General features: G+C 38.5%; 1 protein-coding gene across 1 annotated transcript in view; it reads left to right on the top strand.

Annotated features, from left to right (window-relative positions):
• Nucleotides 1-15,769, top strand: part of fbxl17 (F-box and leucine-rich repeat protein 17) — a 242,826-nt gene that overhangs the window by 214,455 nt on the left and 12,602 nt on the right. Inside the window, exon 10 of the mRNA XM_008418318.2 lies at nt 3,487-3,629. Coding sequence (XP_008416540.1) covers nt 3,487-3,629 — 143 coding nt within the window. The remainder of the gene's footprint in view (nt 1-3,486; nt 3,630-15,769) is intronic.

Raw genomic sequence — 15,769 nt, forward strand, 5'->3', positions numbered from 1 at the left:
TGAAAGCTACTTTGTGTTGGTCTGTCTCATTTTGCTCATCTTTAAGTCCGTCACAGATGATCTAAAACAAACTGATCATGTCTATTCAAAAGGTTTTTTTTAAAGCCAGTGATTTGGATTTGCAGTCTAGTGTTGCTGAATTGGTGTATTCTCTTGACAGAAGACCGAACGGAGGATCGAACAGAGAAAGCAGCAAGATTATCTGGTTTATACAATGGACAAATATCCTGGTTGATTGTTGAACAAACAAGTCTCAGTAGCCAACTTAAATTTGTATGGCTAAGACTTTATTTGACTCTGATTTGTCAATTTCAGAGCTTTATAAACTAATGGTATTGTTTTTGTGTCTCTCTTTCCTTGTATTGATTTCCAGCTGGAATATATACGAAGCAGATTTAAATGTGTTGGTCACTGGAGGCAGCTTGAGCGCAGCACAGTTATTAGGAGACGCATGCACCATTCTTAACATCAAGCAGATCTCTGCATTTTGCCTTGAATGCTTTCCTGTCATGCTGTGGGAAGCAGAGGTGAATTAAATTAATCAGAAATGTATGTTTGGTAAAGGAAAAGTTGAAAAGAACCAGCATTTGATTTGTATAACTACAGAACTTTTTTTTTATCATCTCCCTTTTCCTCAGAACATCAGTGATATGTATATCTTTACTTAAGATGAAATGCCTGAACCCAGGTAATGAAAGTTTGGATCATGTGACTGAAAATGACGAAGGCAACAGGATTCAAGTTTTGTTTACTTGAATCTAGACAAATATGTGTCTCTAGTGTGTGCATACTCTACAACGTTATCATTTGGTCTCCTCATGTTCTCTTAAGCTATCTGGCTCACTAAAGCGTCTCCTGCCATTTTTCTTTTTTACATGAAACATACTGTAGCTTCAAAGCAGCTTTACTGCCTGTTTAGCTATAATGTACCATTATGCATGGCATGATGGAGCACAAAAGAAACCACATGTGGTGTGCTTCAAGTGGCCTAAGCTATATATTACACATGTCACATGCTATACGCATGTGTGTGTGTGTGTGTGTGCGTGTGTGTGTGTGTGCGTGTGCGTGCGTGCGTGCGTGNGTGCGTGCGTGTGCGTGCGTGCGTGCGTGCGTGCGTGTGTGTGTGTGTGTATGTGTGGAGGCGTCTACCTTACACAGCAGGAAAAGGATTCAGGGACACGGAGAACAGAGCGTAGGATTATACATTTCCCTTTTCCTGTGGGGAAAAAGGCTCCCTCACCTCTAACACACATTTATACACACTTTGACTGGGCTGGTAGTCATACTCAATGTGCAGTAACATTGTTGATGTGCTGACTGTGTGTTATTTAATACTGTACTATGGGAACTGCTTGTCATGAAAGTGAGAAGGTGAGGAGAAGACTTTTTCTTTTTTACCGACGTGGAGATGTCTCAGACTTGTTCCTGAAGCACAAAAAGGTTGAAGTAAAATGGATTTTTGCAAATGAGAAACAACATCAGGGCTAAGGAGCTATTTGAAGAGGCTGTCAAAGGCTTTCTCAGTCTTTACCTTCCTGCTTTCATCTTTACCTCACCTCTTATCCTTCCGTCTTCTTTCGAGTTCTCATTAGCGATGGTTGTGAGAATGAAGAACAAAGCCCAGGAACTGCCAATCGATCCCCAAGCATAGCCGTCAATCGACTGATTGAGCACAGGTCTCAGGGATGCACACAACAATTGATGCGGCAAAGACTGATGAGAGAGATTGTTGTGTGCCTGTTTGCATTTGTGTGTTCATATATCAAGACTCAGGGCCAGATTGCAGAAGATGTTTTCTCACTTTGTTCGCTGTACATTTTTAATTTGTCACTTTATTAAGACATTATGGCAGCACACGTGAGGAATGCCTTACTGTGAAAGAAAATGTAGCTTCGCTCTGAAGGCTCCATGTGCTAAGCATCAATATAATTTCCAAATTAATATTGGGTTTTTAACTAAATTACCATCTGCAGGCTGAAATTTATAATTGTAGGAATGTCCTTTAGCACATTGCAGAGAAACCACTTGGTTTTCGTAGCCACTCATAAGTTGTTTGCCTTAAATCTGACTGGATATTTTATGTCTCTTCTTGGCAGAATTAATAGAGTTAATTTAAAATGCTTGGCTTTCTGACACTGACTGAGGTTTTAAGAATAATCCGCAATTTTCCCGCAAAATGTGTGTCTGGGATCATCGTCCTTATGAAACACAATTTTAACCATTTATTATTTAATTTCAGGTTGCATTTAATAATTTTGGATGTAGTATTCAAACCTCATTTTCCCACTGCTTTGTGTGATATAGAAGTACCACTGGCCTTGAATCAGAGCCTCAGCATCATGCAGCCACCGCTGTGGTTAACAGGTTCCACATTAATTTTGGGGCTAAGAGCCTCCAAAACTTTATACTTTCAGTTGTATAAATAGCTCAACATTGGTTTCTTACACTAAAAGTTTTCTCCTTGATGCGTTTGGTTTGTTAATGTTGAACGTGCCGAGACTGGTGCTCCAGCGTTTCACTATTAATGATAGGCCTGGTGGTTGCTGGCATGTTGATTATTCTATCCGATTTCTTTCCATCTAAAGTGGGCTAGGATTGAAGTTTGGGTTTGTGGTAAAAAAACAAAACAAATAACACTGTGTATAAACTCTAAAATTTCTGATAGAGCGATCAAATATCCAGTCCGCTTTATGGCAAATATACCTTTATGGCAAAGGTTCATGGTTAGAAAACCCTGTGGTCCAGGAAAAGTGTATTACAGGACATTTATCCAAACACTGGTACAACATATTTGAGCCTGTAAGCATAGTTTTGACCCTGCATTGATGAGAGAAATTATACAATAAATTCAAACTTATGCACCTAATTATTTTTTTTTTTGTAAAAATCTCTAAAATTTTTTGTTGTGTTATCATTCTGCTCCATATAAAGAGGGTTTAAATATGAAATCAATGACATCTATGGTTGCAATCAGTGTATTCAAATTCAACCTTTGTCTTGTCACACTCTCTTCGCTGGTTTAACAACCCCTCCAGTGACAAACACGTATTTGTTTTTGCTGGATATTTACCCTGGCACTTTGCTTCTTCCCTTGGCACCACCCAACAAAACATGCAAAATTATATCATGCACTGGCATCGAGTCACGCTTTGCTTTGGCACTGTGTCATTGTCATTGCCTTTCAGTGTTGCGACTCATGCCAACATTCTGATGTATGACTCCTGCAGCTGTCTGAACAAACATGGGTGTGTGGGTGAGTTTTCAATATGCAAGCATGTGCAGATTTTTTTCCAAGGTGTTGACTAAACGTCAAATTCCTGTCACAGCTACTCAGATGATCTGCCCTGATTTCATCTCAAATTTCTCCGAGTCCCTGAGGAACAATGTTGCTTCCACATTTGCATGAGAAAAGGTTTTTTCACACTAACACCTTTTTCTGTTTTTCTTCCCAATTCCCCCATTTCTCCCCCTCCATGCCAACAGCTTTGATAGCCATAGGCCAGTACAGCAGTACCATAGAGACCGTGGATGCTGGCTGGTGCAAAGACATCACAGACCAAGGAGCCACACAGATCGCTCAAAGCAGCAAGTCCCTCCGATACCTGGGCCTCATGAGATGTGACAAGGTAACAAGGCTTAACACTAAACTTGTGGCTGCAGCAGATGATTGCTTAGTGTGTGTTTGCGTGTGTGTGCTCACATACTGTGGCAGAACGTCATGTGAATGTAAATTTGTGTGCATGTACCTGAGCAAAGGGTTCTTTTAGAGAAGGTAATGATGATAAAAATGGAAATTCAAATATCTAGGTTTTAGACGCTCTCAAAACAAGGAATATAACAAGACCACTAGAGACCTAAAATCTTGGACTGGAATTGCGGTGATGATTTCCATTTTATAATCTAAACAAACAGTTGCCATCAGGTGCAGCACTGCTTTCTTTCATTAGTAAGCCCCTTTTTCCCGCAATGAATGCACCTAGAAGTGAATCCATGTGTACATGTGCACAAGGTTGACTGCACCTGTTGTCATTGTAAGTAGAAGTAGTATTAGCATGAGCCACTTTACGCTCAAGGTATTTTCAACATCTTTCCTGTGTAGTTCATGTTTATTATGTAGCTCTAAATCTATTTTGTTCATTAATATGAAATGATTGGAATTAGGATTAGTTATTTATTCTGTAAAGGACCATACAATAATTTTTTAGCTACTAACCTCCCAGAAAATGAATAGACAAATGCATGTAGTTTAAAACTGACGCAAAACACAGAGGATTCATCTATATCATGATCCTTGTGTAAAACCTTATTATAGTTAGCAGGACTTTCACTGTTTTGTAAAGCTGCTAACATACACAAAATATATCAATACAAACTAAAGGTGTCCACTAAGAGTGAGGCTGCAGGACACACACTCGGCCCGTCCTGCAGCATGGATGGATGTGTGATTATGTTTCTTCCTGATCATTCTCCTCATCATCATTACTATTGGTGGTTATTTTCTGAATCTTCTATAAGTTTTACTCGATGACATATTGACTGCCACTAACTCACACAGAATGTAATCTGCATTACATTATTTCCCTCCATCTTGAAAATGAGATCCCAAATCTCATGAGATCTCCTATATTAATAAAGCAGACGAAAACAATTCATAAGCATTCTGGGTAAGGTCTTGATTTGCAAGTTTTGCATCTACATTGTTTTGAGAATGTGAGAGAAGTAATGAGAAAAACACACCACTGCACAGAAAATTTGTGCAACAGCTAAGAAAATGCTCGAAAGGATTCCAGCATTAGCTGTGTACTATGTTACCGGTTGTGGCAATTTATGAAGTGAGCAGGTATGTCATTGGCTAAACAAAATCTGCAGCAATTAACATTTAACACACTCAAAAGTCAGATGACATACATGTGCTTTAGGATGTACTTCTTGAATTTCAGCACAAAGTATCCCTTAATTAGCCTCTTCTGTTTTTACTCTATATCACTGTTAAGTATGACAAGCCATCAAGCAAATGTAAATTAAAATAAGTCTCATTTTCAATTATCACAAATTCTTGATGGCAATTGTTGCAGCAAGGACTCCAAAGTATATGAGATCTTAGTTGTTATCGCAATCAATCAATATGTGCATTAGTGAAATCACAAATGATTTCTTGGATGCAATGCAGTGCAGCGCATGGCGGCCTCACTTCTGTCAGACTTCCCCAGGGCAGCTGCGTCTACAACGTAGCAGCTTACCACCATCAGTGTGTGAATGTGTGTGTGACTGGGTGAATGACTGATTGTAGTGTGAAGCGCTTTGGGGTCTGGACTAGATAAACGCTAAACAAGTACATCCCTTTTACCATAGCCATGCATTCATTCACCCACATGCCAAGAACGCGCTCAGCCAGATGGATGGACTCTTAATTACCCTTGATACCAAAACCTGATCTATATTTTTGGCAGCTAAATTTCAGGGACAGGACAATGGGCATTGAGATGGTGGAAAAGGACTAGGCGTGATATCATGAGTGGGATAAGACCAGAGAAGAAGGGAGAGAGAGCAGCTGGATTGACTTTTACACTTTATTCTGCACAGATATGTTTCTGTACCTAAGCCCAAAACCACAGTATCTATAAAAAATGTCTCTGGGGATGCTTTAAATAGATTTCCCCCCACTTTAGATTTAGAAACATTTTTACATTTGGTTTTGGATTTCACAATCGTACGATCCCCCTGGTATGAGAAGCCAGTTGGTGATAAAAAGGGGCACAAGGAATTTTGAGTTATGTTCAAGGCTGTTCAGCAGGTTGGAAACTCATCATTTTTATTCCTTCATTATAAAATCGGTGGATATCTGCAAGTCGTGGCCTCCAATTTGACCCTATGGATTTCTTAGATAAAAATGAATGCTCTCAGATGGTTAAGTGCGTCGAGTGCATCGGTGTATCATATTTATCTATTTAGACTGTAATAAAATTATATTATACGAGGATTTGACAGTGACCCCCATTTGTGAGGTCTCTGGGATGAAGCAGTGTACTCGGTTCACATTACAGCAGACATAAATGTGTATCTATCATATTTATCTGTAAGTAGTAAAGTGAAACAACATTACACAGCAGGTGATCACTCAGGCTCCACTTTCATTTAGTTCACCCCTACCTCACTGACTCATTGACCTAACAATCGATAGATACAGTCGAGCTAATAAAAACAGGAATGACCCACATCTTAAATGAAAAAGATAGTTTAATTTATCGTCCCACCTTCCTTTTTAGATGCTATGCCACTTAATTAAGCAGAACAACAATGAATATTAACTGCAGAGGCCAAATAGGAAAAATAATTCAATCACCTGTTAGAGAGGACTGCTTTTCAGATGCTTTTATTTTCCAATAAAAGTATATCAGATATAATGTAAAGCGTGTTTTCTTATTTAGCAATGTAGTATTGAACATTTTGTTATGCGCACAATTACAAATCTCAAGAACCAGGCTTATAAATTATGGTTGAGTCAATACTTCCTGGCAGAGGTGGTTAGAGTAGCCAAAACATGGACTCAAGTAAGAATAGCACTACTCCAATATATTTATGCTTTTGTAAAAGTATTAAGTAGCAAGAAAAAAGTATTTTTGAAAAAAACCCTGCTCAAATATTACATACTTTTACTCCAGTACTACTTACTACTGTACATACAGTATATGCAACACACTTCAAGTGACAATATCTACTGTTTACTGTATTTTCACTTGATCTCCAAATGGCGCAACAGGCTTTACAGATAGAAGATTACATTAAAACAGCAAAGTTTTTATGTTTTTAAACTTTGTATGAACAAACAAGAAGTGGTGTACCTTTGGTCAAAACAAGCCCGTTCTTCATTCAGGGAAGCTAATGGGTAGAATAGCCAAATATTGTACTCAAAGAAGTGTAGCTACACTTCTTAATGATACTACTCAAGTAAAAGTAAAAAATGCAGTGCATCAAAGCAGGTCCTAAGTTGTTGTTGTTTTTTTAAGTTAAATAAATGTAACTATGTACTACCCACATGTTGTTTGCAGGATATAACAATCCACAGTTAAAGTTAAAGTTTTACAGACCACAAATTGTTTTAAAAAAACGTTAATCAACTTGAAATAATTCAGTACAGTTTTATTGAGTTATTGTAATGTGTTTTTAATGCTCATATCAAAATTCTTCTTTTGTGTTTGCACAAATGGAAAAAAAATGTTGGACAAATGTCAAGCTCTTTCTGTTTTCACTCGAGCTCAGTGGTGGAAAAAGTACTCAAAATATTTACTTAAGTAAAAGTACAAATACACAGACAAAAATGTACTTAAGTAAAAGTCAAAGTACCACATTAACATTTTACTTAAGTAAAAGTAAAAAAGTACTGGCTTTTAAAAATACTTAAGTATTAAAAGTAAAAGTACTTGCTGAATGCATTGCCTAATCACCAATATCATTAAGTGTACCAATCATATTTAATTTTAATACATCAGTAAAGTGCCATTTTAATGAACAATGCCACAGATAAAGCAGGTTTTTATTGAGTTTACTCTGNGTAAAGGTGGAGCCGATGGATGACAACAGACACTAAGTCACGTTATTGCTTGGATTTTACGGCGCCACCTTAAATCCCTGAACTTCACATTTTAATGGAAAAAAGAGCAACGAGACTTGGATGTAACGAGTAACGCGACACTTTTGTAGAAATGTAGTGAAGTAGAAAGTACAGATACTTACTGTAAAATGTAGTGGAGTAAAAGTAGAAAGTATCCATTATTAAATCTACTTAAGTAAAGTACAGATACACGAAAACTGTACTTAAGTACAGTAACGAAGTACTTGTACTTCGTTACTTCCCACCACTGCTCGAACTTAACTCAAAAGTTATTCATCAGTTGAACAAGACAATCAAAAGTCTTCTAAAGTCCTTAGAAAGCTGAGCAAAAGTTTGGCCTCAACAAAAAAACTTATTAGCAGAGAATGTTACTTGAATCACTTTTCCAGTAAGGTATAAATGCACGTTTTGGGTTTTTTTATGTGACATTTTTAAATAAATTAGTATAATTTTACTTGATTGACCCAATTTACGAATTTCCAATTTTAATGATCTTTAAAAAAAGTTAAATAACGACTGACTTTTTTATTATTTTTAATTTTTTGCAACATCTAAAACTCACTATTTTTACAGTTTTACTAGTCTTCTGACTTGCATTCAGGTGCGACTTGTATGTTTTTGTTCCTCTTCATGACCAATTCTCTGGTTGCTGCGTTAAATGTTAATTCATACTTACCGACATGAGCCAAGAAGTCAACATTACCGTCTGCAGCCCAGAGGAAAACTAATCTTATCCTTTCATTTCTAAAAAAAAAAAAAAAAAAAAAAAGCAACTTATACTGAAGGTGCATTATAGATATGTTTTTTTTCTTTCTTTGTGGCACAGAAAATATGGTACTCTGGTTTAATGTCAAGGTGGTGAGAAAAAAAAACCAAACTATTATATGCTGTTTAAACATCTGTTTTCAATTATATTTTAACAAATGTTCATGGTCTCCTGCAGAATTGTATCTTGTTATATATATATATATATATATATATATATATATATATGATGGCCATCTATCTTGAAGGAGGACAGCAATCCTCTTACATTTTCTACATTTGTTCACTTGGTTGTTGATTGGCAAGAATCTAAACTTAAATAATCTAAGTAACCTTTCCCAGAAGAGGATCAACTCTCCGAGCTATTCAGTCAAAAAACACTCCATGCAGCGATGTACTAATGTCAAAATTAGATCATGACGGGACATATTTTTCTTGATTGTTTAATATGGTTCAGCTGATCTGATTTAAGAATTGCTTGGAAAATCTGCTGTTTTTCCTTAACAGAAAATACAGGGGAAAAGAGGCAGCTGAACACTGAACTTCATGTACCCTTTAGCTGAAAGGTTTTCCAACAACTGTAATTGCTACGTTATCCAAGACGGTTCCGAGTAAAAACATGTTCCTGATGAAGATATTTTCTCCTTTGAAGGCATTTCCTGCCTTTCAACTTGATGGATGTAAGTTTGTCCAACTCTTGCATCCTTGCCCTTGACTGACTCTTCAGAATATCATTTTCCCTTGCTTTGGGATGTATGCACTCAAGGATCACTCTTAATATTTATACATCTGCTAACTACCATCTAGCCCACCTAAATGTCAGCGCTGGTGTTTTTCAGATCAAATAATTCATCTCCGCATACCTGCTGTAAATGTTTGCATTGCAAAAATAAACTGTTATGTACTCTTCAATGTGTACAAGATGTCCAGTCGATGCTGTTGACAGTGTTCTGGACATATTGCAAACAAAGTTCATCATTCCCTTACATGGACTTTACTTAGTTTCTTCTAAATTGTGTGTCTTTTGAGGAATGTGGCACAAATCGCAAAAAAAAAAATAAAAGTAGCTAAAAAGCCTCTTTGAAAAACTGGCTCCTCATAACCTGAAAATCATGTTTGTCACAAACTTTCCTACAGCTATTTATGTAAATTTTCTAATCTACATTTGGCTTTAAAAAAAAAATCTATTCTCAGTCTCTGCATCTCTCCCTCAGTCCTCCTACAAAGCTGCCAAACAATCCGACGGTGTTGCGTTTCAGTGTGTCAGTCTCAAACAAACAGTCTTGTGATAACCTTGACACACTGGTGCAGACAAACCAGTCAGCTCCGTGTCTCTGCAGTGTGTAAATTTATTTGAAATTGTCAAAACGTTGTGAATTTTAATCTGGTGGCCTCCTCGGAATGTCAGCGGACCGAGAAAGTGCAGAACTCATTTAGGAACTGTTAACAGGATCCATCTGGCTCCCCTCATGTGCAGCAGTGTGAACGATCCGTTTCCTTCGTCACGGTTTGTATAAACGGGCTTCTGAACTGTATACAGTTGAAAGCCGCGCCGGCCTGAATGTAATGTCCACTGCTGGCAGAGGCAATACGCAGCGCTCAGACATCCCAGCACAGCGCATGTCAGGGCAATATTCACGCACGTAAGGACATACGTGAGAAAAATCCTTGCGACTTTATGAATGCATCCCTATTTCAGTTCTATTTTCAAAAGATGAATCATACACAGCGTTCGTAGATAAGAATTTGTTCATTTGTTGAGTTTTTTTTTTGCTCTCCGTCCTTCCCTTCTTGTCTTCCTGAAGGAGCTCCTTTGTGTGCCGCTGTGTTTATACATGCTCAAAAGCAATGTGTCTGTGTGTAGCTCTGGGAGGAATTCATGTTATTTGCTGTTAACGCAGCTCATAATGGAGTATTGAAATCAGAACCCTCAGGCCGGGGCAAATGGCACCCTCCGCCTGCCTCAAACGATTACATCCCTCGGCCCTCTGGGTCCAAACGACCCCATTCTGATGAGGGGACAGAATGTGATTGATCCAGGCTCGGGCCAAAAAGAAAATCAAATCAATTCATTCAGTCTTCTTTAAGCCGCAACTGTGCCAGGCTTATTGAAGTATTCAGCGTTGAGGAAGAGTATTTTTTTTATTCCTTTTCTGTTGAAAGGATGTTTTTTTTTCCTCCATACAGTAATATCAGGCCTCAGCAAATCCAGTGACTCTGGCTGTGAGGTATAGCCTCCTCTGTGGGTGAATTACATCTTCCACAAATCTGTTAGAGCATCATGCATTATAGGGAACATATTTTCAGAAAGTACTCTTGTCTGCTTTGGGTCATATATTTGATTGCCTGAGGTCAGTACTTACTCAAAACACAGAAAAAGACAACCTCGAATGTGGCTCCTTATTTGGAGGTGCCAGGTTGGAGTGTAAATCACCCAGTAAGCTGGAAAAATACATGAACATTCAACACAAACCTTTCTCCACTCAATGCTTGACTTCTCAACTATCCCAGGTTTTCTCCAAGTGCTTCTTTTAGCTCAAAACAATAAAGAGATGGATGGAGAATATATTCTTAGAACTACTGGACAGAATACACTCTTATATCAATCCTTTATTGTCATATTACACAACCACAAACTCCAATGGGTTTTATTAGATTGTTGGGTGATACAAGTATTTAATTGTGAAGTGGAAAGAAATTATGCTTGCTGTTGATGCAGTTTTGGGAGAACAAAAATGACCAGGTGAGAATAAAATTAACATTCTACTGGAGAGAGTCTAGAATACTTTCTTTAAGATGCAACATTTTTATGGTTTCATTAGGGTGCAATATTCATGATACAAAGTTGCAGAGTATTTAGCTCATGGGTGAACAAATATTCTCAAGGCTAAAAACCACGACTGTGTTTCACTTCAGGTTAGTTCAGGCAACTCACAAGGTTTCAGTAACGCACCTTGTTAGCTCATAGCTGAGAAGGAAAACAAAGGGGGAAAAAAACAACCTTGACATTACAAGGCTTTTCCAAATGTTTCACAAATAAAAGTCAGAAAAGTGGGGCGCATGTTTCTATATTCAGCATCTCTGAGGCAGCATGTTTTGGAGCCACCTTTGTCTGCAGTTACATGTACATCTCTTAAAGGGACGGTATTATGGATAGTCCAGATCCAGTGCAATTTTATAGCACAATCAGATGCTATTAACCTTCCATTCTTATGAAAATGCTGTATATATCAAACATAACTGAAAAGAAATCTGACTTTGCTATTTGACGTCTTGAAATTGTCTCTGTCTCTTTACTAAGCTCTGCTCAATCAACACATCGTCACAACAATGCCTTCCCATTATGCTGTTTACAACAAACTGCGAAAACGTTTAGGAGTCTTGGACTGAGAAAAAGTTCATATTATAAAGCTCAACAAAGTTGATATTACCCAACACTCCCCCTTTAAAATAAATCTCTACCAGATTTGTCCTGTCTAAAGATCTTTCCAGTCGACCTGTGAATCCCTTCAGCTTCTGAGTTACATTTGACCTCATGGCCTACTAGTCTGATTAAAGCTCTTCTTTTTCAGCCAGTCAATTTATGTTGATGTCTTCCTTCCTCACTGAACCATTTTCATTTATGGATGATTGTGTAACAGTGCTCCATGAGTGGCTTGGGGATTTGATTATGCTGTAATGATGAAAAGGAGGGTAACTATAACTGCATTGGACACTTAAGATTTTTATCTGAAACGTTTTGACAACGATGAATCCTTCTTGTATTTCACAATTAGGCTGTACAATGATTTGTTCAATGATAAAAAAAAAGCTAATAAGATACACTGAGGCGTTGTAAAAAAATAAATAAAGTCATCAATAAACTCCTGTTTTGCTCCTGCTGATCCATTTATCCAACTTTGAGCTCAGAAGCCTCAGAGTTTAGATGAGTCACACAGTCTGCTCTTTCATTTCTAGGGACAATTGGCTCCTCTGTATGAACCGAGCAACAGTAACAAAAACCTGTCAGAGGCCAGTTCAAAAGGCCTCAGTCTACAAAGAGTATGTTAAATTCAAGATGTAGTTTGGCAAGAATTAACAGAGATGTCGTAGCAGCAATTTGGTTTGAGTAGAGACTGAGACAATCAGACTTTAGCAAGCCAACCTCTCTAAAGCAAAATACAGTAACACTGACTAACAAGAACAAGTTTCCATTAAAAAAAGAAGAAAAGCAGGAAACCTTACTGATTTGGAAAGACATATAAGCTTCTGCCAAACACTTAACTATAACATATCGCCCTCCTTATCTAGATGCTGTTTTCATGTGTCTCACATACCTTATTTGTTAAGTTGCTGTTTACTGTAATAGGCCCTTTCGGCCACTCAGGTGAACATTTAGAGCCTTCATTCTCCAGTGATGTATCACTTTGGGGATTTCGATCTTCTTCAGCCTCAGTGGAATGTTTTCCTTAAACGTTTTCGCAGCTTGTTGAACCCTCTCATCTTCCTTACCTCCTTTCCCTTTTCCTTTAGTCTCTTTCTCCTCATCTTTTGCATTCCACTCTTTTTTTCCCTTCTTTCTCCCCCCCTAGCCCCCCGTTTGTGTTTTCCCCAGCTACTTTTCCACTACTTCATTAGAGTGAAAACAAATGGGGCAGTCCAGGCTGAGAAAGTGAGAGGCAAACTCACACACTCAGCATGAAGCCCGACTAGAAAAATAATGACACTGACTGCTACCAGCCTCTTCAGGGACAGCTGGTGGAGAAAGTAAGAGATATCGCAGGAATGAGATCAGGGAGGGGAGCGGGAAGGAAAACAAAACGTTTGCTTCTGGGAAAGGAAAATAAGAGAAATTATTTAACACGTGTCAGAAACCGTGAGGTTATGAGAGTAAAATTAGATCAGGTGAAACAATAGAGTTAGCGCCGCATATCTGTTTTACAAATTGAGCCCCCAAAAAGTGTTTTGTGTAAGCAGTTTTGAAGTGGCTTCCCATTACCTGGAATGAGGTGGAGTGGCGTTCGGGGAGCAGGAATGAGCACGGCTGCACCCCCAGATACAACATCCAGACAGACCTTGTTAAAAGAGGCAGACGTCCCAATCAATACGGTCATTCCACCGGTGCATCCAGCTGCCTGGGACCGTGCACAGATAGGCACGCCACAGCAATTTGCAGACATAAACCAGGACCTAATTGTTCGGGGCCTGGAGGTTTGGAGTGGGGAAAATAATTATGAAGTATGGCGAGGAGTTAGGAAGCATTTTAACTCTCGTTTAGGAAATGAGAGTTCTGAAGCTCAGCGAAAACTTTCTCCGACGGTTGTTGTTATTGGTAACAGCAGGTATCCTCAATACCAAAGGCCCTAATGCAGTGGGGAGTTAGACGAAAAGCTTCATGCACAGCATCAAGTGTTGGAGCAGAGCCCAGCGCTGTGCTCTCACACCCTGATGTTCAAAGTCATGAAAGTAGTTTGAAAGAGTCATTTGCCATTTGTGATTTTCAGTGTAATCTTGGGGACTCATCCCACACAGAAGAGTTTTATTGATTGGTGGTCTTAACTCAAGCCGCTGCCGGATCATCCCTTCGTCTCTTCCTAAAGGGCAGTAGCCCGGGACAGTAAAGGAGACGTGGTGAAGTTGAGACGTGAGACACTGACGGAGTGCACTGAGCGCCTGAGGTGAATCTCAGAATTGCCCTTCAACAAAAAAAAAAAAAGAAAAGGATCTTTAAGAAGCGTAGGCCTGACCTCACCTGACTCTTGGGTACACTCATGCATTTCTTTTCTCTCTTATTTATTCCCCTCTTCCCCCTTTTTGCCTCCGATTTCCCTCCGTTTACCGACTTTAAATGAGGACATCCAAGGTTGTTTGAATTTTGGATGCTCCTCACATCATGTTCATTCAATTAGTCCGTTTAAGTGCCCTCCTTGTCTATCTCCCACCCCTTTTTTCCCCTCTCCCAAATTGGGGGTTGTTTACTAACCACAACTGAGGTCAATATAATCTTCCAGTTATGGACAGACTGTTTGGCCTGGATTGTCCAGCTTGCCAATCCTGATAAGTTTTGGTCTGATGAACATGTGATTTTTTGGGGGGGAGGTTCACGGGCAATAAATGTAAGAGCTTTAAATAAGATTTACTGTGTTACAACTGGAGGGCAGCCAGAAACAAGTTAACTTTGTGACATCTTGGGTTACAGCTTAGAAAACTAATATTTTCAGTTAAATGTAAATAGAAAAAAAGCTATAAATGTGGGACTTTTTAAAGATTTATATTTGTAATGTTGCTGAATATAATTAAGGACTGGAACTGTTCATAAAGTGGCTGTCAGAAGTATACATAATATACTACCTTTCCTATTTTACCTCTTATCCAGAGAGTTATATAAAACAGGTTTTTATTTGGATTTTAAGTGATAAACCCATAAAAATTAGTCAATTGAGCAGTGGCAGAAAATAAATAATTTTCATATTTGTTTATTAGTAAATATTTGAAAGTGTCGCATCCATTTGGAGGATGTCTAAATAGCAATGGCAATGTCCAGCCATGTGGGAATACATTTTAAGTTCATGCTCAGAGATTCACTTCTTCCTATCTGGTTGAGCTTGAGCTATTTAGCCAATAAGAATGGGCGAAAATGTCAGCCTCTAGAGGTACAAAACTAGCAAACCCCTCCCCAAAACCTGCAGCTGTTATTTCAGCGAGAGCTGGTACTATAAATTTTTGACTTAAAGTTGTTGAATGCTAATGTGTGTATCAGTTGTCATAGTATTGTATTCCTCTTCATAATTCTGAACTACTTTGAGCTTGTCTCTCATGTAAAATCCCCAAAAATCCATCGCTTGGGATTGTGATGTCACAGTACATGGACATGGTTCAGAAGACTAAGGCTTTTGCCGAAGCTTGGATAGGGCTTTCCTCCACTTTGGAGCTTTTTTTTTCTAATGGAGAGAAAACTTGACAGTAATTGCATTGCTCTCATTACAATATCGAAAATTAACCCATAATCCGGGCTAATCAGTGCAATCAGCGACGTCTGTGAAGTCACAGAGTGTTGCTTAAGTCTACATTTGTGATTTCAACCCATTCAGAATTTATTCACTTTAAACAGTCATGACTAATTTTGCGTCACATGTGTTTTTGTTTTTTTTTTGCAGAGGGCAAGATGTCCTTATTTATTCTTCATTTAGGAGAACGAGGTGATCACATGGAGCAAATAATTAAACTCAATCAATCTGTGAGGAATTCTGCCTTGGCTTGACCTTCAATAAGCCGCTGTGGAATTTCCTCTCCTTGGTTCTTGTTTGTCTTTCTGTGTATTTATGTGCACCCATGTTACAGCCTGTTGCTTATTTCCTTATGAGGCAAAAAGCAATCTTTATTGGCATCTGTTGTCTCAATAGGTCAGCA

Source organism: Poecilia reticulata, linkage group LG9 (genome assembly GCF_000633615.1).
Source record: "Poecilia reticulata strain Guanapo linkage group LG9, Guppy_female_1.0+MT, whole genome shotgun sequence".
Lineage (NCBI taxonomy): Eukaryota > Metazoa > Chordata > Actinopteri > Cyprinodontiformes > Poeciliidae > Poecilia > Poecilia reticulata.